This window comes from Lepidochelys kempii, chromosome 1 (assembly GCF_965140265.1).
Source record: "Lepidochelys kempii isolate rLepKem1 chromosome 1, rLepKem1.hap2, whole genome shotgun sequence".
NCBI classification, from domain to species: domain Eukaryota; kingdom Metazoa; phylum Chordata; order Testudines; family Cheloniidae; genus Lepidochelys; species Lepidochelys kempii.
Window position 1 is genome coordinate 335,182,728 of NC_133256.1, and position 24,938 is coordinate 335,207,665.

At 38.8% G+C, this 24,938-nt stretch overlaps 1 protein-coding gene across 6 annotated transcripts in view; it reads left to right on the forward strand.

The window, feature by feature from the left end:
• Nucleotides 1-227: 227 nt before the first annotated feature.
• Nucleotides 228-24,938, forward strand: part of DMTF1 (cyclin D binding myb like transcription factor 1) — a 56,230-nt gene continuing 31,519 nt past the window's right edge. For 2 of the 6 annotated variants that reach the window (XM_073328678.1, XM_073328683.1), the window contains exons 1-10: nt 417-864; nt 8,526-8,581; nt 11,233-11,349; nt 12,370-12,492; nt 13,601-13,695; nt 15,796-15,910; nt 19,298-19,374; nt 20,921-21,078; nt 23,477-23,509; nt 24,724-24,833. In XM_073328678.1, coding sequence (XP_073184779.1) covers nt 11,241-11,349; nt 12,370-12,492; nt 13,601-13,695; nt 15,796-15,910; nt 19,298-19,374; nt 20,921-21,078; nt 23,477-23,509; nt 24,724-24,833 — 820 coding nt within the window. In that variant the 5' untranslated portion in view covers nt 417-864; nt 8,526-8,581; nt 11,233-11,240. The other 4 variants (XM_073328679.1, XM_073328682.1, XM_073328680.1 and 1 more) reach the window with 4 other exon arrangements.

A 24,938-nucleotide genomic window follows, 5' to 3' on the forward strand; every position in this document is an offset into this window, starting at 1 on the left:
CAGGGGTGGGATGGGGAGGTATCTCCTCTCAGCAGAGCCCACAGAGGAGTGGAATAGAGTCTCCCTTTAGCAGGCGGTTGGGAGTGGGGATGTTTCTCCTCTCAGCAGGGCACACACAGAGGAGTGGGATGAGATAGAATCTCCCCTCAGCAGGGCACACAGATGGGGATGGTGTGACCTTTCTCGCGCTCTCCCCCGGCCCGCCCAGCTCCGTGAGCTTTGTGGCGCCGCGCCGCGGCGGAAGCCGGTGGGCGGGGCGGCGGCGGCTCTTCCGGCGGCTCGCTGGCTGCCTGCGCCCCGGCCCCGCTGCTGCCTCCCCCGCTCGCTGCCGCTCTCGGCGCCTCCATCCTGGTACTTCAGAGTCTCCATCCTGGTTTCTCAAGTGCCCGGACCCAAAACAGGAAGTAAGTGCGAGGGGACCCGCGGGCTGCCGGGGCCGGGAGCAGCCGGCCGCAGGGCGCGGCGGGAGAGCCCGGTGGCGGGGCGGCAGCGGGGGGCGGCGCAGCCCCTTCCTCTCACCGACGGCTGGCGGGGATAGGGAGCGGGGCTCGCAGCGGCCTCAGCTGCCGCCGCCTTCGCCGCCGGGCGAGAAGAAGCCGCGGAGAGAGGAAAATGGCGTCGGAGCTCGAATGGGACCAAATGGCGGCGCTGCCGGGCGGGGAGCAGCGGGAGCCTGGCCGGGGGGCAGAGGCGGCTTCTTCCCCCACAGCGCCCCCCGTGAACCAGGGGGTGTGGGGGAGCAGCCCCCCCCCCCGGGGCTGTAACTCCTCGCCAGGAGGGCGGAGCTGGTGCCCGTGTGGGCGTGATTGTCACCGGGCGCGGGGGCGTTATTATTGCAACAAAACAGTGACAATGGCAAAGCAGGTGAAATATAAAATGAAAAATGCAAAGTGGTTTTTTTAAAACGTATGGTAGTGAAAGCGCCCCAGAGGAGACTCGTGGTGCGGGGGAGAAGGCGCTTACGGATTATTGTTTGCGCTTTCGGAAAAAAAAAATTTTTTTTTTTTTTGCCTTTTTCCCAGCTTTTTAAACTCGTGTCTTTAAATGTTAAAAGCCCGGCTGCAAAGCATGAGTAACATTTCTTCTTTCCTGGGTCTGGTGTTTTATTCTGATAGGTGATATGATTGGGGGTTATTCTGGCAGTAGGTGTTACAGTAGGTTTCTGAAAGAGGAAATCTACAAAGAGTGAGGATTTTCACTTAAATATGGAAAATTGCCAGAACTTATTTTTTCAACTAACTTGATAATTATGCTTTAGCCATACAACCGAATGCATCCTGTTAGGAGAACACATGTATCCCTGTTTTATGTAAATGATTGTGCTTTGTTTTAGTTGTGTAATGAGTTCTGGCTATGATGATGCATAATCAATACGCTTATGGTAAATGCAAATATATCCCTCACACTACGTCTCATTAAGCAATTCAGAAAAAGTACAGCAAAGTATATGTGTACACTGACTGAGAGAGTTACTGAAATTTTAGTTCCCAGTTAGAAGTAGAAATAGAGCATTCACATAACCTGACAAAGGTTATTTGTTGACAAACTTACAGTGTAATGTGTAGTTTGATACATTGACAATATTCAGGTAATAAGCATCTTACAAACATGAAAGATGTAGTGAAGTGCCTTCATAATGAAGTAAAAAGATACAGCTTGACAATGACTTCTTCATGTAGATGAAGACAACTGTAAAGAAAACAAAACACTGGAGTTTGTATGTGCTAGGGGTCGGCAGCCTTTCAGAACTGAATGCATCCAATGAAGTGAGCTGTAGCTCACGAAAGCTTATGCTCAAATAAATTGGTTAGTCTCTAAGGTCCCACTAGTACTCCTTTTCTTTTTGTGAATACAGACTAACACGGCTGTTACTCAGAAACCTTTCAGAATTGGTGTGCCAAGTCTTCATTTATTCACTCTTATTTAAGGTTTTATGTGCCAATAATACATTTCAATGTTTTTAGAGGGTCTCTTTCTATAAGTCCATAATATATAACTAAACTATTTTTGTATGTCAAGTAAATAAGGTTTTTAAAATGTTTAAGGAACTTCATTTAAAATTAAATTAAAATGCAGAGCCCCCCGGACCAGGCAGCATGAGTGCCACTGAAAATCAGCTCGCATGCCGCCTTCAGCACACGTGCCATAGGTTGCCTACCCCTGGTATATGCCATCTGAACATTGACTGAACTTTATAAATATAGGTTTCAGAGTAGCACCGTGTTAGTCTGTATTTGCAAAATGAACAGAGTACTTGTGGCACCTTAGAGACTAACAAATTTGTTAGTCTCTAAGGTGCCACAAGTACTCTGTTCTTTTTATACAAAGAAGAAAGGGTTTTTATATTTAAACATTTGTGTAGTCAAAATCAAATTCTTTAGAGTTGGTACTGTAAATAATAGGAGTATCAGCTGAATCAGTAATATCCCACAGAGGTGTGGATCTTGCAGCAGTTATCAGGGCTGAAACCTGAAACTGGCTCCTTGCAGAGACAGTTGAAGGATCGGGGCTGAAATATTAACCATTTGTGTCAATACTTCAACATAGGTCACAGCACTCTTCTTTATAGAAGTTAATTTGTATGTTCAGCTATGCCTCTCAAAGCATCAGAGCTGTGGCTTTCCATTATCATAATTACATTAGGTATAATACTGAACAACTTTTCATATTTGCTAGTGTATTATGAAATATTAATGTATCTAAAGGTGAAGAGACAATTTTGAACATTAATAAAGAGTTGTAATTGAAATACTTTTTCTTTAGTGTTTGTTAGTGTATACCAATCTATCAAGCTTTTCTTCACACCTATCCCGGTAGTATTTGAGAGCCTCAGAAATGGCCAGTGGTCCAATTTTCCATTGTTCTATATGATGGATGAAGGCATGCTCTCTGCTTCATATTGCAATGGTTGGCTAAAACTGTGTACTGGCACACCAGTACATCTGGAATACCTCATAAACTATTGGTCTGACCCAATATGGTCACTCTTATTTAGCCCAGTATCCTGTCTTTCGACAGCGGCCAATGATTTTGTTGGGGATTGGTCCTGCTTTGAGCAGGGGTTTGGACTAGATGACCTCCTGAGGTCCCTTCCAAACCTGATATTCTATGATTCTGTGAACACCAGGTGCTTTAGAGGGAATGAACGGAACAGGTAATCATCAAGTGATATGTTCCCTGTCACCCATTTCCCAGCTTTTGGCACCATCCCTGCCATCCTGGCTAATAGCCATTAATGGAACTTTTTTGAACCCTATTATAGTCTTGGCCTTCACAACATCCTCAGGCAAAGAGATCCACAGGTTGACTGTGTGTCTGAAGAAATATTTCCTTTTGTTTGTTTGAAACCTGCTGCCTATTAATTTCATTTGGTGACCCCTAGTTTTTGTGTTAGGAAAAGGAGTAAATAACACTTTCTTGTTTACTTTCTCCACACCAGTCATGATTGTGTAGACCTCTACTATATCCCCCCTTAGTTGTCTCTTTTCCAAGCTGAAAAGTCCCAGTCTTGTTAATCTCTCCTCATATTGATAATTAATCTCTCCTTGTTCCTCCTTTGACTTCATGAAGTTGTCAATTTTATGCTGGTGTAAATGAGAACAGTTTGTCTCAACATGTGTCTACTATACCTTCTATCTCTGTGATAACCCATCTGTATAAATGTTTGTTATAAATGCTGCTTTTGAACTCGGTTGACTTCATTTCAAATCATTTAAAATAAATCATGACATATAGAGTGAATTTCCATAGAAAACCTCTTACATGGAATCTCTGTGTTTGGGCTGACCCCCCCCCCCCCAACATTCCCCCACTTTTGCAGCTATTTAAGAAGATTTCTTTGTGACAGATTTTTTTGAATCTGAAATACTTAACTGCTGGGTCTAATTTTGCTGTTATTGCACCATATGCTATTTGGACAACCAGAAGCGGCCATTGTGAGCAAGAAGTCATCTTGTTTATGTAGTAGTTTTTACAAATGTGTGCCAGGTGACCAGTGAAAACTGCTGATTATGATTGCATATGTATTTATTAACTTATTGACTTTTTAATGAGAACACATTCAGAACACATCAAAAGAGCTGATATAGCTTTAAAGTACAAGGTATTGTAGGTTGTGTTATAATTAGGGCTGTCGATTAATCGCAGTTAACCCATGCAATTAAAAATATAATCATGATTAATCGCAGTTTTAATTGAAATGCTAAACAATAAAATACCAATTGAAATGTGTTAAATATTTTTGGATGTTTTTCTACATGTTCAAATATATCTATTTCAATTACAACACAGAATGCAAAGTGTATGGTGCTCACTTTCTATTTTTATTACAAATATTTGCACTGTTAAAATGATAAAAGAAATAGTATTTTTCAGTTCACCTCAGACAAGTACTGTAATGCGCTCTCTAGCGTGAAAGTGCAACTTATAAATGTAAATTTATTTTGTTACATAACTCCACTCAAAAACAAAACAATGTAAAACTTTAGAGCCTATAAGTCCACTCAGTCATACTTCTTATTTAGCGAATCACTAAGAGAAACAAGTTTGTTTATGTTTATAGAAAATAATGCTGCCTGCTTCTTATTTACAATATCACCTGAAAGTGAGAACAGGTGTTCACATGGCACTGTTGTAGCTGGCATTGCAAGGTATTTATGTGCCAGATATGCTAAACATTCGTATGCCTCTTCATGCTTTGGCTACTGTTCCAGAGGACGTGCTTCCATACTGATGATGCGCGTTAAAAAAATAATGCATTAATTAAATTTGTGGAGAATTGTATGTCTCCTAGTCTGGTTTACTCCCATTCTGCCATATATTTCATGTTAAAGCAGTCTCAGATGACAACCCAGCACATCTTTGTTTAGGAACACTTTCACTGCAGATTTGACAAAACACAAAGAAGGAACCAATGTGAGATTTCTAAAGATAGCTACAGCATTCAACCTAAGGTTTAAGAAGCTGAAGTGGCTTCCAAAATCTGAGAGGGATAAGGTGTGGAGCATGCTTTCAAAAGTTTTAAAAGAGCAACCCTTTGACGTGGAAACCACAGAACCCAAATCTCCACTAAAGAATATCAACCTTCTGCTTGTGGCATCTCCCTCAGATGATGAAAATGAACATGCATCTGTCTGCTCTGGATCATTATCAAGCAGAACTCATCATCAGCATGGACGCGTGTCCTCTGTAATGGTGGTTGAAGCATGAGGGGACATCTGAATCTTTAGCACTTCTGACATGAAAAACTTGCGATACCGCCTACAACACCACCATGGGAATGCTTGTGACCTTGTAAACAAGAAGCACACAGCATTATCTCCTGCAAATGTAAACAAACTTGTTTGTCTGAGCTATTGGCTGAACAAGAAGTAGGACTAAGTGGACTTGTAGGCTATAAACTTTTACATTAATGCAGTTTTTTTTTTTTACATGATTCAACATTTGTAAGTTCAACTTTAATGAAAGAGATTGCACTACAGTACTTGTATTAGGTGAATTGAAAAATACCATTTCTCTACTATTTCTCTACAGTGGGCACTGTACACTTAGTATTCTGTATTGTAATTGAAATCAATATATTTGAAAATGTACAGAACATCCAAAAATATTTAAATAAATGGTATTATATTATTGTTTAACAATGTGATTAATCGCATGATTAATTTTTTTTAATCTCTTGACAGCCCTAGTTAAATGTCGGTTACAATGGTGATAGCCTTGAATAACTACACTGATGTCCTATCGATTCGAATGTAGTTGCTCCAGTTTAATTTTACTGTATCTAATAGCATCTTGTAGCAAAAAATCAAACTTTAAAAAGAAATACATTTTTACCCAGTGAAATTAGCAGTGTGGATCCATTGAAAAAGGACCCATTTGTGGCACTTGACGGGAGGACTAGATCTGAAATCAAGTTAGTAGGTAGAAGGCTATTGCCACTGCTTTGTTCATTTCCTGATGATTAAAAGGTCATATTTCTTAAATTTAGTTCAGAGTAAGCATTAGATCCAATAATGAGTGTATAAAAACAGTTTCCGCGGGACTTGCTGTTGTCCCCAGTACAGTTACGTGGTGAAATCTCATGACTGACAGCACTATAGAACTTTTGTTACTGAAAATCACAATTCTGATGACTTAATGTAAAATCAGCTTTGTCAGAGATTAGGTGAACCTACTGTACACCCCGTAATTTTCTGAAACAGGTTTACATTACTGCACTATGTAGTTTCAGTGGACTAGCTGCTATGAACAATAATGCCTGAATCTTTACTATCCATATTAAGAAAAAAAACATTAAAACATTCTGCCCATAAGCATTGTTTAACCCACACAATATTTTCGGTTTCATAGAGAACTGTTTAAATCCCATATAATTTTTAATTTGCAGCTAAGATTGTTCAGGTGCACTTCTTAACAAAGCAATCCGTAAAATCTAGGAAATCACTTATTTAGGTAAAATTAGGATCCAAACCATTCACATGCTATCTATCGTCACAACCACTCATAATAAATATTCGTACTATTCCCCTTTATCCACCCAACATTATATTATTTTCTAGTACAAACCTACACCCTTCCACATAGCACACAAAATCAAACAGAGTATGTACTCACATTTCTTAAGTTTGTTTATGGAAGATGCATAAAAGGATGAGCAGGATAGCAAACTGTATGAGAGACTAAAAAAGATGATGTTTTGGAGATGGAGAAATTGTATGTTGGTAATGTCAAAATTGTAGATTATCAGAAATAATTATAGGGCCATGACTGTGCGTTTGACTTTTTTGAGTAAATGGATTGTGGATGGAAGTAGTTTTTGTGTTGGAAGAGATTTATGTTGTGCCTGCGCTGAAGGAACCTTAACCGTGATGTAGTGCCAATGGTAAGATTCAGCAGTCATCGTGATAAATTGAAGACCTCCAGGAAGAATGTTTTCCCTGCAGTCAGTATCAAGGAAGTCTTCATTAGAATGCATTGTCTCCTGCAGCATCACTCTGCACTCTGCTGTGTTCTGTATAAGAATGGTAGCCTATCAGTGAATTGTCTGTCGGGGTCAGTATTCAATTATAGTGTACCCATTCCTATAGTATCTGAGAATATCAAACAGAAGAACTTAGCCTAGGGTTAAAAAAGTAACCATTAAAGTTCTGAAAGCTGTTTATTTAATAAACACTTTTTCAGAATTGTTTAATCTTGAATTTCTGTTAGATTAGCTACCCCATACCTGTGGTATGTACACACTTGCACTATATTGTCTGTCTAAATTTACATACCTCAAAAGAGTTTCCCTTACTTTCCCTTCACCTTTTAATCTACAATCTAAAAGAGTGCACTAATTGGAAATGTTTCATGATATTCAGATTTGATTTTCCTTTTCAAGTTGCTTCACAACAGCAAAACTATTATTGGGCCCTCATCCAAACCCTATTGAAGTCAATGGGAGTCTTTCCATTGACTTCAATGCTCTTTAAATCAGGCCCTCGTTTAGCATGGTTTGGTTATAAATCATGGTTACCTAAGATCAGAAATTAAGATTTCATATGTGCTAAACCTCAAATAGGGATGAAAGTGAAAGTAAAAAACCAAAACACTATCACCAGCATAATTTACTCTAGAAGATCTGTGCCTCAAGTCAGTATGTCCCCATCTCTTCTCTTTAACCTTGACTTTGGCATACATCATTCTCAGGTGTAAGACGTTTGGCAACAAGCATGGTATTCTGCTGGATCTTGGGTTTATGTTGGGGAGTGCTACCTTCATTGCATAATCCCATCTTGTCAGGTGACTCCATGGGGATTGGACTCCGTGGGGGTTTTGTGGTAGACAGGGAGTAGCTGGGAACCCTGATGGTTACTGTAGCATCATCTTTAGCTGACTCTGAAGGTACCCATGCAGATATTTCCGTGGGAGGAGGTGCTGCCCCAGGCGTCATTAACTTCTCTTATGGTTGCTGCTGCATAGCCATGAAAGATAAAGCAACAGTGGAGAGAGAGTTGCTGTCTCCTGTCTCTGCTTACCTTGGGGAACCTCCATTTCTTGAGGACTGTTGCATTGGAAGGTTGTACCCCACTCCCAAGATATTTCTTTCTCCTCCCCCACCTTCCAGACCTTCAGTTTGCTGGATTCTCAGACACCTTCTCTACAATTTTTCAGCAGCTTTACAGGGACAATAATGCTAACTGCTCTGCATTCTCAACAATTACTCTCAAAGTTATATTGCCAATTTAAGAGCCTACCCCCATGCCAAAATGTCTCAGAGAGATCTTTCCACTGCTTTCCAACCAGTCCTAAATGCCCGTGGGAAAGGAAGGGTGGCAGGACGGAGGAAAGCTCAGCTGTCAGATCTCTTTATTTGGTTTTCATTGTGGATGCCTACAATAAAAACCCTGTTCTATATTTCCCAGCATTTATAGTGCTAGAACTTCCTCCCCCTCCAAGATCAATAGAAATGAGCCTTTAGTGAAACACGTGGTTGAAATTTGCTTTTATAAACAAGTTGGTCTTGTCTGTCTTCCACACTGTAGTGGGATCCATTGAAGTCCTGGAAGAAAAAACAGCTGACTTCAGAAAGAGAGAGAGAGTGAGTGTGTGTGTGCGCGTGCACGTGATGGGGTGGAAATAATCATACGCTAATGGCTGCTAAATAAGGATGCTTCATTTTGAGAAACTTTGCCGTGAGGATTGTAACTACAACACTCCCATGTGATCCCATTCCTGTTGAAAACTGTCTAGAAAGTACAAATGTGTTGTGGCAATAAAGCGTTCTATTCTTCCATCAAAAGAACAAGTGAGGAATTTTCCTGTTTGCCAACCTCTCAAACATTAAACTAAAGAATCAAGGTTCAAGTCTAAAGACGGTATAGTCCACCCATTAGTAAAACATGTTGAATATTTCTCAGTCTCCATGTGGGCTAAGGATGCATGTTCCAGTCCCTTAAAATCAACAACATAACTTTTTCAACAAATACTGCTTGCAGTTTAGTTTGCTCTAGGTTATCAACAGCCTTCAGAATTCTCACCATAATGAAGAGCTAATACAATTTCATCCTAGGAAGCAACCATTATTACCCATATTTTAAATGGCTGGTTGTTTTAAAGTGGAATCCTTCCAACAAGCACCAGAATGGACTTACATGATTTGTGACGCTTTCTAAAATGATGTTCATTCTAAATGCCAACAATGGTCTTATCCTCTCTAGTAATTACAGCAGTTGCTGACAGTCTTCAGTAACTACTATTATTTTAGATAGAATCACTTTGTTTAATTAGTTTCTTGCCAAAGCAATACCACTCAAGGAACTCTATCAATTTAAAATGTAGATTGTAAATGCCTTATGGTAGGGGCTGTCTGTATAAACCCTAGCACAGTGGGACCCTGGTCTAGTTGGGATCATCTGTAGGAGTTACTGTCAATAATAACCACTTATAAAACATGAGTTAAAAATTGTTGCCGGTACTATACCGCCCCTCTGACCCTTTTTCAGTGTTTTGGTTTTAGAATAACATTTTTCTAGGTTTTAAAAAAGTATTTTTCTGTCTACTGTTGCTGTGTGGAAGAGCCACTCACAAAAAAGAAAGGTGGGGGCTGGATGGGAAACAGTGGCATCCTCCTTCCAGTGACAGGTGTGGTCTTATTTAACATCCTAACTAGAGGTCGGGAAGCTAAAGTAAACAACCCATTAATAAAGTTATCAAATGAAAAATTTCACAAGTAGTAGAGAGGGCAAAGAAATAATATAAAGAAGACTTGAAGACCTTAGAAACATGGGCAGAGAGAGTACATGAGATTTGAAAAAAATGAAAGGTAATACATCTAGGAAAGAAGAATCCAAAACATTGGTATTCAGTGGTATAGAGAAACCTGAGAAGCACCTGCAAGAGACCAGGAGCTGTTAATGGAGAGCAAAATCATCCTTCAGTATTCTATAGTAACCAAAGAGGCCAGTGCATCTTTGGCTGCATATGCAGATCTATACTGTAGATAAGAGAGGTAATTGTCCTTCCTAGTACTGGTCTGGTATGACCACAGCTGAAATACTGCATTCATTTTTGGGCACCCTGTTACCAGAAAGATATGGACAAACTGGAAGGAGTTCCGAGAAGAGCAACAGAAAGAAATGATCAGAGGCCTAAAGGAGTTTGCTTATGAGGAAAGATTAAGGGTCCAATCCTTCAAAGATTTGCACACACAACTAACTTTAAGCATGTGAATACATCTTTGTAGTACTGAGGCCTTGAAAAAAGCCAATTGCATATAGCTTGGCTAAGCAGTGGCTAAGGAGGATAATGTGATAGTCTATGCATGATTGAAGGGTGTAAACATTAAGGAAGAAGAGGAATTATTATTATATGGCAGTTTGGGATATGGATAAGAGTAATGGGATGAAATTAGGAAAGTGAAAATCTATACTTGCTGACAGTGAGATGTATTGTGGAATAGTCCCATAAAGGAAGTATCATAGAGTCATAGAATATCAGGGTTGGAAGGGACCTCAGGAGATCATCTAGTCCAACCTCCTGCTCAAAACAGGACCAGTCCCCAATTTTTGCCCCAGATCCCTAAATGGCCCCCTCAAGGATTGAGCTCACAACCCTGGGTTTAGCAGGCCAATGCTCAAACCACTGAGCTATCCCGCTCCCCCTGGAAGCCCTGTTAGTTGAGACTTCTTAAATTCAAGGGGATGAAGCAGTAGCAAATGCACTGTAGGGAACAGTCATGCACTGGCAGGAAGATGGACTAAATGATCTGTTAGGTCCTTTTATTTCTAATACTTATGATTCTTCTGAAGTTTCAAATGAAATACTTTCTATTTAAATTAATAAAAAAGTCACTTAGGGAGCTTATGCAGAACCTGACTTCCCTTCTGAAAATGGCAAACGCACCTAAATTGTGAAGTTGGGCTCCTGTGTGCATATTTTAGGCACCTAGATAGCTTTGAAATGTTCTTATAATTTATAGAACTGTATATGACAAAGGTACAGGAAAGCAGTTCTGTTGTGGAATAGTGTTTAAGCATGGATGAAAAGTCAAGTCAGGTATACTTTTCAAGCCTCAACTTGCTGAAGCCATACAATGAGTCAGTGTCAGAGCAAGGATAGAACCCAGGTCTCCTAACTCCCAGGTCTCTAGAGGAGTTTTGCACTACTCATTAAATGCAAGAGAAAGAATATGTCGTATATTGAAAGTAGAGCCTGCTCAAAGAAGACTTTAATTTTTTTTCTTCTGTTCAGGTTTGAGTATGAGCACAGTTGAAGAAGAATCTGACACAGTGACAGTAGAAACCGTGAACTCTGTGACTTTGACCCAGGACACCGAAGGGAACCTTATACTTCATTGCCCTCAGAATGGTATAGAGAATTATACCAGTGTTTGTATTCTCTCTGTTTTATTGGTTCTATTTATTTTGAAACCCTTTTCAACCTCCCTCTCCACCTGTGTCCCTCCAAGTGAGATGTTATCAGTTGGATTGTCTTTGCTGTCCATGCTGAGGTTCTGTCTGCTTTGGGCTAGGGCAGGATATTTTGTGTTCTAGGGCCTCCCTTTCTCAGGATTTCCCTTTAGCTCTCTTTAAAGCTCTGTGTAAGACCTTTCCTTTCAGATAGCATTTTTCTTGGATATGTTGTCCTGCTTGTTGCCAAGTTTTCCTTTTAGCTGACTTGAATTTTTTTAAGTGGCTGGTTCCTGGGCTATGGACTCTGTTTTTAGTTATTTCCTGAAACTAGTACAGCATCTCTTACACCTTTAACTGGTGCATTATAAAAGCAACATTTTAAAAATACAGATCTTGACTTCTTTTGGTCACACTGGATTATTAACGCCCTTTATTTTATAATTTTACAAATCTACCAGTACACACTTTAATCCTACGGAGAATTTACAAACTTGCTTAACTTTAAGCACATGAATAGCTGATTGACTTCAGTGGGCTACTCACATTCTTGGAGTTGAGCACCAGCATGGATATGCGCGGGCTCAGGGGCTTGCTTTGCTTCTGAGAGCGATTCAAATGTTGAGACCAGAAGGGACCATTGTGATCTTCTAATCTGGCCTCCTGAACCACACAGGCTTTAGGACCTCCCTGGATTAATTGCTGTTTGAACCAGAGTATATCTTTTAAAAAAACATCCAATCTTGATTTTAAAATTTCCAGTGACAAAGAATCCTCTGGTAAGCTGTTCCAATGGTTAATCAGCCACACTATTAACATGGTTTAGCAAGAGTGAGGTTCAGTTTAAATAAGAAAGAAAACACTTGAATGAGAGCACTGAGCAAGCTTTCACATGTTTGTTTTTAGCTTCAGCAATGTTTGGTCAACACAAGGTTCATTATGTTAATAGAAAGGGCTCTGGATGTGTTTTTGTTACTAGAAGCTGATGAAGTAGACTCAGAAGACAGCACTGAACCTCCACACAAGAGACTTTGCTTATCATCAGAGGATGATCAGAGTATTGATGATTCTACTCCATGCATTTCTGTTGTTGCAGTTCCAAGTAAGTCACTGAACACTAATCAAAGTGCACATTATATTTATGTTCTGGCACTCTTGAAGCATTGAAAGACTTGCCAGAAACAGACAGGAGTGGAGGAGCTTCGTCACTGCCCTAAACGCCAGAGGCATAATAGGAACATGATGATGAGCCTTGGAGCAAAAAAAAAAATTAGGAATATTTTAGAACACTTTATTTTGTCAGTGTTTCTATCAATATTTTACACTTTAATCCCCATAAGTCATAGAACACTTTACAACAAGCTGTATACATACAGTATCAATGAAGTAAACCCAGCTGTTGGATAGAGAGCAGCAACCAACTAGCATACTGTACGACTCGGGGAGGCAGAGTTGGGAGGACACCAACGCAAACACTCTGTTCTTACTAAAAGAGTACAGGATCTTTATGTCCAAACAGAACAGTTGAGCTTTCCATGTTTGAGGCCATATCTGAAAGATCCACACATATGTAGAGAACTGTGTGGTGCTTGAGTTATTTACCACAGTATGATAGAGAATTGAATCAAGCTTGTCAGGGTTTGAACCTGTGGTTCTAGTGAGTCTGAGTATTCCAAAACACTAAACTCTCTACTCTTTGGCTCTACTTTCTGTCCTATTTATATGAAGTATAGTATCTAGAACTTTGTTAGGACTTTATTAATTGTTATTTTTACAAATGCAAACACTGTAAGGTTGGAGCTACAGGAAAAATAAGCTTTAAAAGTTGCTGCCAACTAGTTTGAAAGTTATACACTAATAGTCATTGGAGAGTAATGAAAACAAAATATAGAACAGGAAAAGAAACCTTCGCATTGTGCTGTTTGCACCCAGTTATTTAAAAATAATTATATTTTTTGTTTTACAACATGAATCTACCAAAAGGTGGTAGATGTCCTAGTTGTACATATCCTAGTTTTAAAATCCTTATTTGAACTTCATAAAGCGAAGTATTAGCAAGCATCTTCGTGTTTTTACTAGATCAAAAAATCAGTGTCAGAGCACAGCTTTATTCAGATTTGCAGACCAGGTACTGTGTTTGTGTAAATCCTGTACTCTACATACCAAATATTCCAGAAATAAACTACACTACTAATTTACATTTTTTGAAGTTTCAGAAAATGATCAGAGCTTTGAGGTGACCATGACTGCTACCACTGAGGTAGCCGATGATGAGATTAATGAAGGAACTGTTACTCAGATCCAGGTATGATAAAGCTTCAGGCTTGGTCCAAGGGCTTTTAATTAACTTGCCTCTGCATATTCATATTAAGAAGCAAAAAGTTTTGATTAAATAGTCACTGTGTGTTGTGTTTGTGAAACTGACCTACAGTGACACTGGTCTTGTTTAGAAGATTCTGTCCAATAAAAATACATTTTATTTTTTCAAAAGAAAACATGATTTGGTGAAATTTTCTGTACACTGATTGGTGCAGTAAGTTATGACAGGTGTAGCACACATGCTTTGGTTTGTTTTAGAGAGAGCCATATAGAAAGATAAGATGGCTGGGATTTTAAATTTACCACTACTGCAGGTGTGGTGTTCAGGGGAAAATAAGTTTTACAATCCTTATGGTAAAACCTTTCAGGTAGTACCATTGTCAAGAGAAAGAAATGTTTAAGCCTAAAAATACTCAGCTCTCATACAGTGCACTTCACATTAAAAAGCATTTTAGATGTTGGGCCCAATCCTTTTTCCACTGAAGTCAGAGTTTTAACTTCAGATGGAGTAGGACTGAGCCCATTATCTAATTAATCCTCACAACACCTTTGAGAGTTAGGATAGTAAGTATTCTTACCCCTATTGGGTGTGGAGTTTACAGCTCCCATCTCTCCAGAGAAGTTCCAGCAAGGATAGTTAGGGCCAAATGGACCTATTTGCGATCACTCTGCTCTCATCTGGCCACTGCCAGCCCTTTGGGGGCAGAATTTTAAAATTCCTAGCTTTCCTGGAGGCTACAGCAATGCTTTCTGAGGCCTGGTCTGTACCTAAAACTTTGGTCAACCTAGCTACATTGCTCAGGGCTGTGAAAAATTTCATGCATTTTGTGATGTAGTTAGGTTGACTGAAGCTGTAGATGCAGCTCACTGTAGATGCAGCTAGGCTGACAGAAGATTATTCCATTTACCTAGCTATTGCCTCTCAGAGAGGTGACATACCTGCATTGACAGAAAAACACCTTCTACGCTACAGTTACACAGTTGCAGGGCAGTAGCTGTGCTTCTGTAGCTGCTGTAATGTGTACATACCCTAAATCTCTGAATGTTTTTCTTTACTTTTCTCTTCCTGCTGTTGTAGCCTCTATTTAAGTTGCATATCACCTGCCTCCACTCACTACAAATACAGTTCTGCCATATCCAGTGTCTTCAAAACTACCAGTTATATTTTCCACCACACCATCTCACCTGTCTTCAATCTTCTGGTCCTTGCTAGTACTTTCCCCCTCTTATGTCTGCACTGTTTATACCCCATGCATGTCCTAACAAATTACAATTTTAAGGTGGAGGTTACAGTTGGGTTCTAAACTATTTGAGTGTCCAGTTTTAATTGGATACTTTAAGTTGTGTTAACTAGGTTTTTTTTACAAATATTTAACAAATTGAATAATAAAATATACTAAAAAGTAATAATGCAATGCTAAATGACAAATGTAATTGTCATAAAATTAATACATCAGCTGGACACAAATAGTGACTGATTTAAGCCAATATCTGAATAAAGAATAAACTTTTTAAAAGAAAATATTTTCTTTACAGGGCACAAAAGCTGTGTTGTTAGAGATTGTATGTATTCTGTTCATTTGTGAAGCTTCTTGTAAATATTAGTCATTTCTGATGATGGTGTGTAAAGTAGGCCCACTGCAAGGAGAGAAAGACAAGGGAAAACACAGATCTTAGTTTGTAAACCTTCACATTATGCAGAATATAGAGTAGCGGTGGAGGAGTGTAGATTACAGTAGATAAGCAAATGATTCGATATATCCTACAATTAACAAAAAATAGAGTTTATATCAGTGCCATTACTGGGAGAAAATTGGTGTGCATTTTGTAAAGAATGATGGGGAAGAGATAGTAGTTTAAGCTGGCCATGAGTATGATGGGTAAAAGTGTTGTTTAAAAAGGGAAAATATCCTGGTAGTGCCCCGCCTAAAACAAATATACTTTCTTAGCAGCCAGCAAAGTGAACTAGTATGACATAGCCATCTTTTTTTCCACTTATACTTGCCAGGTATTGCATATTAAATTCAAGGTCGGGGAATGAATGTTAAATCGGTTAACAAGGTACTCTTCAATTCTTCTTTTCAAGATTCTTCAGAATGAACAACTGGATGAAAACTCTCCTCTAGGCAGTGAAGAAGTGTCAGCTGTTAGTCAAGCCTGGTTTACAACCAAAGAGGATAAGGATTCTCTAACAAACAAAGGTAGGATATTTAGACCCAAATTCTCCCATTGGTTGCAAAAAGGTGAGCTGATCTGTATGATATGTGTGTGAGGGTACTTTTTAGGCTGCATAAAATACCCTGTATTTTGGCGCAAGATGCCTGCATTCTTGTTAGCGGGGTGAAGTCTAAAGCTAGAAATACAGACGCTTTCCTTACTGGGCAATAGTAAGTCTTCCTTTGTCCTACACAAAAGACAAGATAAAAAGTGAAAGGGGATCCAGAGGGATAGAGAGAATGACGACTAGGAGTAAAAGTGTTTCACTGTATGTTACCAGTAATTTCAAATTAAGTTACAAAGGAGAGTAAAAATAAGGAGGCTATTTATTTAACAAAATGAAAAATAATGCCCTATAGAATCTACTGGAGCTTGTGTATGTGGCCTCCTTATTCTCACCCTCCGTTAATTTTCCAGAATGTTACTTGAAACACAATGCTAAATTAATCCTGCACTTGATGTTGATGTACAACAAAAACATGTGATCAGTTTCTACTCCTCTTGTTCCCATCTTGATATAGAGGGATAGAGTGGTGCCCCACCCCGATGTAGCTATAATAAGGGAGGGAACGGGTGCTATAATGCTCTCACGAGTGGCAATGTTTTAGTAGCAGTAGTAATTATTTAAGGAGATCCTGCTTAGGGGCTTGGTAGTGTCTCAGGTCCTTTAAAAGCTTCACATGATTTAAACTTAGTGCTGCAGAGTGCTTCAGAACTTAGTTGTTCCACATTAGAGCTGGTTAAAATTTTTCATCAGTGTTTTTTTCAATAAAATTTGGCCTTTTAAGAAATATGAATATGTTTGTGATGCATTTTGAAACAATTTTTTGTTAGCTTTTTTTATTCCCTCCTCCCCCCCCACACACATTTTTTTCCCTCCTTCTTTCAGTGGGGAGGAAAGGGGTGAATGAAAATTAGTTTCTTTTTTTTTTCCAAATAAAATTGAAACAAACTTTTGTGGAAAAATTTTGAACAAAATAAATATTGTATTGTTTCCTTTTAATTTTTCACAGAAACTCCATAGGTCTGAAGTTTACTGCAGAGAGAGGATGGTGGCTTGTAGGGAGGGAGCAATGACTGGGAAGCATTGGGAATGGGAACCTCAGAGCTGGGAGAAGGAAGAAGCACCCATCATATTATCTGTTTCTGTCTATCACTTTCATTCACTGTCCTGATTGGATGCATGGTTGCTTTTAAGAGCCACTAGTTTCTAATCTCCACGGTGCTCAATTCAAGAACTGAAGTGGGCAGGGGCAGAGTAGCAAAGAGACTGCTTTCCATTTCTGGAGGCTGGGGGTAAAGTAGTTGAGACACCCCATGACAGTAGCTGGTAGACTCTAGGGTGAGGAAGCAGAGAGAATATGCACCTCCTTTCCAGCACCAGTGGGGAGGAATATGGACTTCACATTTATCAAAGTCAACTAGCCTAGAGCAGTGTTCTCCAAACTGTGGCCAAAGGAGTTCTTGCTGATGATTTGGTGAAGAGCTGACTGGTCACATGCTGCTGGGTCTTCTCATTTCCAGCTGTTCAGAGTGAAAACACTAAACATTTTCCTCATGTTCCTTTCCCCTGTAAGTAATTGTCATGGTTCCCACAGGCATGCTATATGGTCATGAATTGCAGGTGGCCTGTGCAATTGTCAATGGAGTGGAGGATTGTCTGTGTGATTGTGAATGGCAGAAGTGATGCTGGAACAATCTTTCCATTAAATTATAGCCCATATTATGAAAAAGTTTGGGAACCCCTGAGATAGTGGCAGAAACCTGCTGGCAGGTGCCACCTTTCTCAGAGAAAATATGCTTATAGGAATCCCAGGAATTCCCCCATCACGGCAGTTTGGAGGTGGAACCTGAGCTTCTCACCTGGGCAGTGTGTACCACCAACTTTTATGCCCCTGGCTAACAGGTGTCTAAATAGGTTTTTCAAGTCCTGTGTCAAATTATATTAAACTTGGCTTAAGTTGGCTAGAAGTAGGCAAGCATAGCAAAGGTATAATATAAGGTTTCCTTTCCTCAATTTAGATGATATTCCATGTAAAGTGCAGCCCTGTATCCTCTTCATGATGATTTATATGCTCAGATGATCATGTAAATGACAAAGAATTGTAACTATAAACTATAGATGTAATTTACCTCTGGAACCTCATCTAGGTCTCTGTACGTAGCTTGGGAGGAAGAGAAAGATTGGGGACATGTTGTAAGAACATTTTCCTACCCTGCAGGAACAGAATTAGCTATAATGACGATACTTTTGATTTATAATTAGATTTCAGTAAGCAAAAGCTCTGTCAATTTTCTCCAAATTGTTTTGCTGGTAATTATCAGGCTGAGAAGGAAACACTTGGTTTTTCTGAGCAGAGATGGGCATGTAGCTAGCATTCAGTACCTGAAGGGGGTCAGGAGCGTATCCTTAATTACGTGTGATCTGTCACTAGTAAAGGTGTTGTGAGCACAAAAGAGAGAAAATATCTGTAGGCAAGAGTAAAGGGGCAGTTATTTTTAATGCCACTTGGCTATTATATCATGGTATTTAAGGTTTGCATTCTTATCTCTGAATAAAATTGAATTGGTTTTGCTTTTTAAAAAAAGCCAAAAGCTTAGATGGTATTGAAATTACTGCTTAATGTTTGTTTGTATTGATTTGCATTTTTATTCAGGAAATACAACACATGCAACGAGGCCTCAGTTCTGATTGTGACCACTAGGTACTAGTCCCAATACAGATAATAATGACACTGGGCCCAATTCTGCAAACTCTAATTAGGCATAGAGCTTATTACCATTGACTGCATGGGGAGCACCAACAGCAGTTAGCACTACACAGGCATGGTTGGAAGTGATAAGGTCCATAACATAAGGCTGCAGTGTTGCCAAGTGTCACAATTTTATTGTGAGTCTCGTGATATTTGTTTTTCTTTAGGCCCTGGCTCATTTAGTCATGTAAATACATGAGAATCTCAGCTTTCATTCTTATTTAAAAAAAAAAAAAAAAAAGCTTCCAGTCCTCATGGTTGCAGAGAAAAGCCTAAACATGTGACTTGAATGCACTCTAAAGATTAAAAAACCAGACACCAAATAGAAACAACCCCAATTTTATTTTTAGGTGGCTTAAAATCATCAGAATCTTGTGATCCTTTTTTTTTTTTTTTTTTTTTTTTTGAACTCTTGGGCTTGGTGATACTGAAGCCATCAAACATGAAAACTAGTTGCTTAGCAAATAGAGTAATTTCTGCTACGTAATGGTTCTAGTTAGTTTGTAACTACTACATGTTTTTCTTTGTTAATTACTTCAGTAAGGAAATAATGTATTCTGATTTCCCCCACCTTGCTGGCCTCCAGCATTGTGATTAGTTTGTCTTGTCCATTTTAAGGCCATAAATGGAAGCAGGGAATGTGGTCAAAGGAAGAAATCGACATTTTGATGAGTAACATTGAACGTTATTTAAAGGTAGGAATTACAGTACATTAGTCTGCTAGTTTAACTGGTTATGCTGTTTCTACTATATCCTATTTGAAACTAACTTTCTGTAGAACTTCCAAAGAGCATGCAGATGGGCTTATTTTGATCATTTTGTAGTAGAACTGATTATTGCCTGTCTGAAATACACAAAAATGTTTCTTATGCATTAAATCAGTAAATATAATTTTTATTGTAATCATACTTAGGGTTTAAGGCTCTGCCAGATCGTCTCACAACACTTCCAGTTTGCATGCTCAGAATAATTCATTGTAAAATTTTACATCAGTGTGCTCGAGTGGTGTGATCTTCCCTTGAACATGTGTAACTCCCATGGAAATCATGGCCACATCAAGAGAAGAATCTACACCTACAGAAGGGGCTAGATCCAGTCTTCACTAGGGCATGTGCAAACACCTCTGTGTACCTTTTCCAGTACTAACACCTACCTGCACAGGTATTAGAATTTATAATCACAAAATTGTGCACATGTACATGCCTTTTTTATTTAGCTTGGTCAAATTAAAGTCTCAATTCTTTCTTGGGTTAATAATAACCCTCTGGATTAGCATTGAAATGGTTTGTGAAATATAATTTACCGTACCTTATCCCCATTTCTGATGTTTGCTTGTCTTTTTTACTTCACTTAAACTAAATTGGTCAGTTTTGTTTTTCTTTTATAATCAAGTTCACTTTCTCGTTCTCATTTGCTATCACAATTAAGCTTTGTTTGGGTTTCCATCAATGTAAAGAAATATCTTACCTTAAAACAGGGGTGCCCAAATACGGCCCATGGGCCGTACATGGCCCACCAGAGAGTTTCAGGCGGCCTGCTTCAACAGAATAATGATTGATCAGCATTTTGTCATCATGTTTACATCATTTTAGTTTATACAGTGTGTAACTAGACAATACTGTATATAGAAACAACCTATCTAAATACATACTAAACAAGCTGAACTTAAAATATAAATCAATACAGGTGACTTTAAATCTAATTAAAATATGTAGAATCTGTACACAAGGTTGTGCTTAGATTTATGTGGCCCTCTTGTGTAATAAGGTTGGGCACCACTGCCTTAAAATTAGCTTTACATTGATTTTTTTTTATGAAAGCATTTCTTCAGATTGTTTGTGAAACTTCTTTCTCCTTACAAAAACCCCAGTGCATGAACTAAACAGTGTCAGTTTAGATTTATTTTGTGTGATATTCTCAGATTTGACATTGATTTTTTTTTTACCACAAAATATACATTTACTAGAATTTTCAAACTTGTATGGAAATTAGGCACTTAAATGCATGTTTGGGCCTCTGAATAAATGGTCTGTTTTTCAGTGATGTTCTGCACTTATTTGGGCAAATATAGATTCAGTTGTCTAATTTAGGAATCTAAGTTTACAATTTTGACCTATAGTTTTATGAAATATCTCCCATGAATTTCAGAATAATGTACCAACCTTCTCATTTTTAAAAGTTCTGTTTGTCAATGATACACAATTTTGTCTAAAATCTCTTTTTAAAATGTGATCTATGTAGGCCCGTGGAATAAAAGATGCCACTGAAATTATCTTTGAGATGTCAAAAGATGAACGAAAAGATTTCTACAGGACCATAGCATGGGGTCTGAACCGGCCTCTCTTTGCAGTTTACAGAAGAGTTCTTCGCATGTATGATGACAGAAACCATGTTGGAAAGTATGAAAACCTATAATGATGCATGGCTTGATTGGTATCATTAGGGTCATGTGTTTTGTTTTGGGTTTTTGTTTTTTATTTTACATGCACTTCAAGTAATGAAAATGACATTTTGGGGGGGAAAAAGGTAAATTCCTTTCAACTGAGAGGTAGTTGAGAAGCAAGACTAGAGGCTGTAGCCATGAGATTTATTAGGCCTAGGGGGAAAAAAAGTCAAGCTCCCTCCCTTTTTGGTTCTGTTGATATAAAGTCTTGTCAGAACTTGTATAAGAGCTTCCATTGATCTCTAGTGTAGCCTTTGTACATGCACAGAGATGAATTACTGGCCATGCAGCCCATTGCTGTTGCTCCATGTTATTGCTTCAGCTATTTTTGTGAATTTATGGAATTAATTTATTGTATATTGAACACACAAGCAACCATGCTTGTTGTATTTGATAACACTGATAGCACGTTTGTTAGCAAATACTATTTTACTTTTCTAAACATTGCTTTAACAAAGGAGAGTGAATTTGTGTGGGGGGGTGGAGGGTGAGAAAACCTGGATTTGTGCTGGAAATGGCCCACCTGATGATCACTTTAGATAAGCTATTACCAGCAGGACAGTGGGGTGGGAGGAGGTATTGTTTCATATTCTCTGTGTATATATAAAGCCTGCTGCAGTTTCCACGATATGCATCTGAGGAAGTGAGCTGTAGCTCACGAAAGCTTATGCTCTAATAAATTGGTTAGTCTCTAAGGTGCCACAAGTACTCCTTTTCTTTTTGCGAATACAGACTAACACGGCTGTTACTCTGAAACCTGCTTTAACAAAGGTTAACTATTCTCTAAACACTCCTGCATTTTAACAAATAGATAAACAGAAAGTGTAGATGACTTCCCCAAGATGTCACACAACTGAATGTTGAGTCAGCTTTAGAAATCAGTAGTTCCTGGCTCCTGGTACTGAGCTCAGTCTGTTAGAGAAGGCTGTTTCTCTAAATGGGAGGGAGATGGGGAATTAAAAGCAAACAAAAAAAATCATGGTTGGCTGATTTAATTTTGATGGTATAGCTCAAGAAGTGGAATCTAGAAGAAGCAATCTACAAACTTTCTTTTTTTTTAAAGAATGCATAGCATTTTTTTAATGCTTTTTCGCATTAACCATTTAAGTTATTGAAGAACTTTCACAGTGGTGAAAACTTAGAAACATAAAACATTCAGATGAAAAGCCATTTCTCCTGCATCCTGCAGGTCAGTCCAGGCAGTGGATGCTAATGTCTCCTGCCGGTAGTTCAGTACATTTCCTTGTGTCCTTTTCCATCAGATGGGATGATTCTCTTTGACCTAAGCTTTGCAATCTTTTTAGATTTCTTTTTCTGGTACTTTGTTTAAATCAGTGGGATTAGTTAGCTAGGTGCTAACAAAGGACTCATCTTGTTTTTCCTTCCTTTTTGTGACTTCCCAGACTTCACATTCTCTGAAATGTGATCCCATTGCTTGTCCACTACTGTAGGGAGATGTATGTTCAAGATAAAAACAACATCCCATTAGAGGCAGGGATTTGTTGGCCAGTTATCTTTTCTGTGCCCTTTGCAGACACCTCGGATTTATATAAGACCTTCTCTTTCCTTCTTAATCCCTTCCTTTCCATAATTTTGTATAAGAGCTTCCAAAGGACTGATCCTGCATCAGGATATGCTAGCACACTGTTCCATTGACTCCAGTAGAATTTCACATCGGTGCATGGGACTGCATTGGTGCAACCTACTGTAGGATTGGAGCCTAAGGCATCTGTGATCGTATTCACTATAAAAGGATTACCAGGATGTGGAGAGCATTGTGAAGTGGGCACAGAACTAAAAGCCAGGCCATGAACTGCTGAGTACTAATCTTGTCTCTGACCTGATTTAGAGGGCAATTCATTTAATCCCCCTGCCTTGGATTCCCTAACTGTAAAGTAATGGAGATACTTATCCCCCTAGGGTGATGGATAGGATTTTAGTTAACGTTTATAAAGGTCTTTGAAGAGGAGAAGTGCGATTGGAGTGCTAAGTGTTAGTGGTGTTTATTGCCACAAATGTATCATTACGACAGTCACCGAATTAAGTAGAAGATGTGCTGTGAAGAACTAGCCCTTCTTTAAGGCATAAGTGGGCCTAATTCTGATTTCTTATACCTGAGAAGTAAATCCATTGAAATTGAAGGAGTTACACCAGTGTGAAACTAAATGTGAAGAGATCCAAACGTGTTTAGAAATGAACAAAGATAAATAATTTACCTTTAATGTGCGTTTAAATATTCAGATTGTTTCCCTCAGTTAGAAATTTTCTTTTTGTTAACCATGCACAATGTACTACTACCAACACAAAAGTGAATGTTTCTGTTCTAAGTAATGTTCTTCTTATTTATTGCATAGGTATACTCCTGAAGAAATTGAAAAGCTCAAGGAGTAAGTTTTGCATTCACAAGATCTTATCTAATTTATTTGTAACAACAGTTTTTAAAAAAAAGAATTTTATAAAGGTTTTACTATGAACATTTCAGTTCAGCGATCATAGGTAAATTGACTGCAATAACTCTTTTCTACAAAGTAGTATTGCACCAGAGTAGTTTGAAGAGCAATGAAAGCCACTTTCTGGCCAATTCCTACTCAGCATGTATTTACAGATGTAAATACAGCACTTAGCCAAACTAAGATTGATGTATTCTATTGAAACCAGTGATACTTCAGATTGTCATAAGTATAACTGAGAGTAGTTTGGTCTTCTTTCTTTAGAGAGCTTGAGCAGTGGTTAGCTGTAAGGATGGTTGAATGGTCAAGCATAAGATTCCCCTTATGAAAACAGATGTTGGGAGACTTCACCAAGACATCAGTGAGGGTCCTTGAATCTGGAATACACACCCTTGGTGTGACAGAACCAAGGATATTCTTCAGGCTTATCTGTTTTCCCAGGCTTTTCCTTAAGGATTGATTGGGTTGATTAGGATACAGCTTGCATTGATGGGAAGAATGGAGGATTTAAGGTGGGAGTTACTTTGTTTGGATATAAATCTAGTTGAAGTTTCTATGCGTTTTGTAAGGCACCTGGAGTTCCAGATGGGTTCATAATAAATTGAAATGAATAAGTAACCATGGTTAATATTTTAAGCCACTCTGAGAAGTGGTGAAGGAAGGGGAATGCATAAGCTTTAGAAATAGGAAAGTAGTGAGGCAAGATGCAGTGTAAACTGGCTTCCTGGGGAGGTGAGTTATAGAATTCCCAGTTTTTCAGCACCTATTATACCAGGCTTTATGAATATTCTCTGTACTAAATGCAAAGTCTCCCCATAGGAATAGATAAGAATTTGGAATGGGAGTCGGACCTTTCATCTGAAAATCTCAAAACATGTTTCAAACAATAATTAGTTAAGCCTCACAACATTCCTGTGAGGCAGGTAAATTTTACAGATGGATAAACTGAGGCATGGCCAGGCTAAATGGCTTCCAGCATAATGTGACAAATAAGCAGCAAGAATTAGGAATAAAACTTTGCCATTCTGACCAGTCCCATCTACTGTGGGACAGTGCTCACACTCCAGTAATATAACATTTATTATTCCCCACCACACAATATAGGTGTGGCAGTCATTTGAACAAAATGCTAACAGACTGTATTCACTTAGGTTAAGAATAAAGCATGGTAATGATTGGGCAACAATAGGCGCTGCACTGGGAAGAAGTGCTTCATCTGTAAAAGATCGATGTAGGCTGATGAAGGACACCTGCAACACAGGTATGGTATTATAACACACAGGTATGGTAGTATAGTGGTGTCAGTAAAGGATATTCTAGTTAAGGCTGTGTCAACTTCTTCATTGTTATCTCTTTCTGTTGTTTT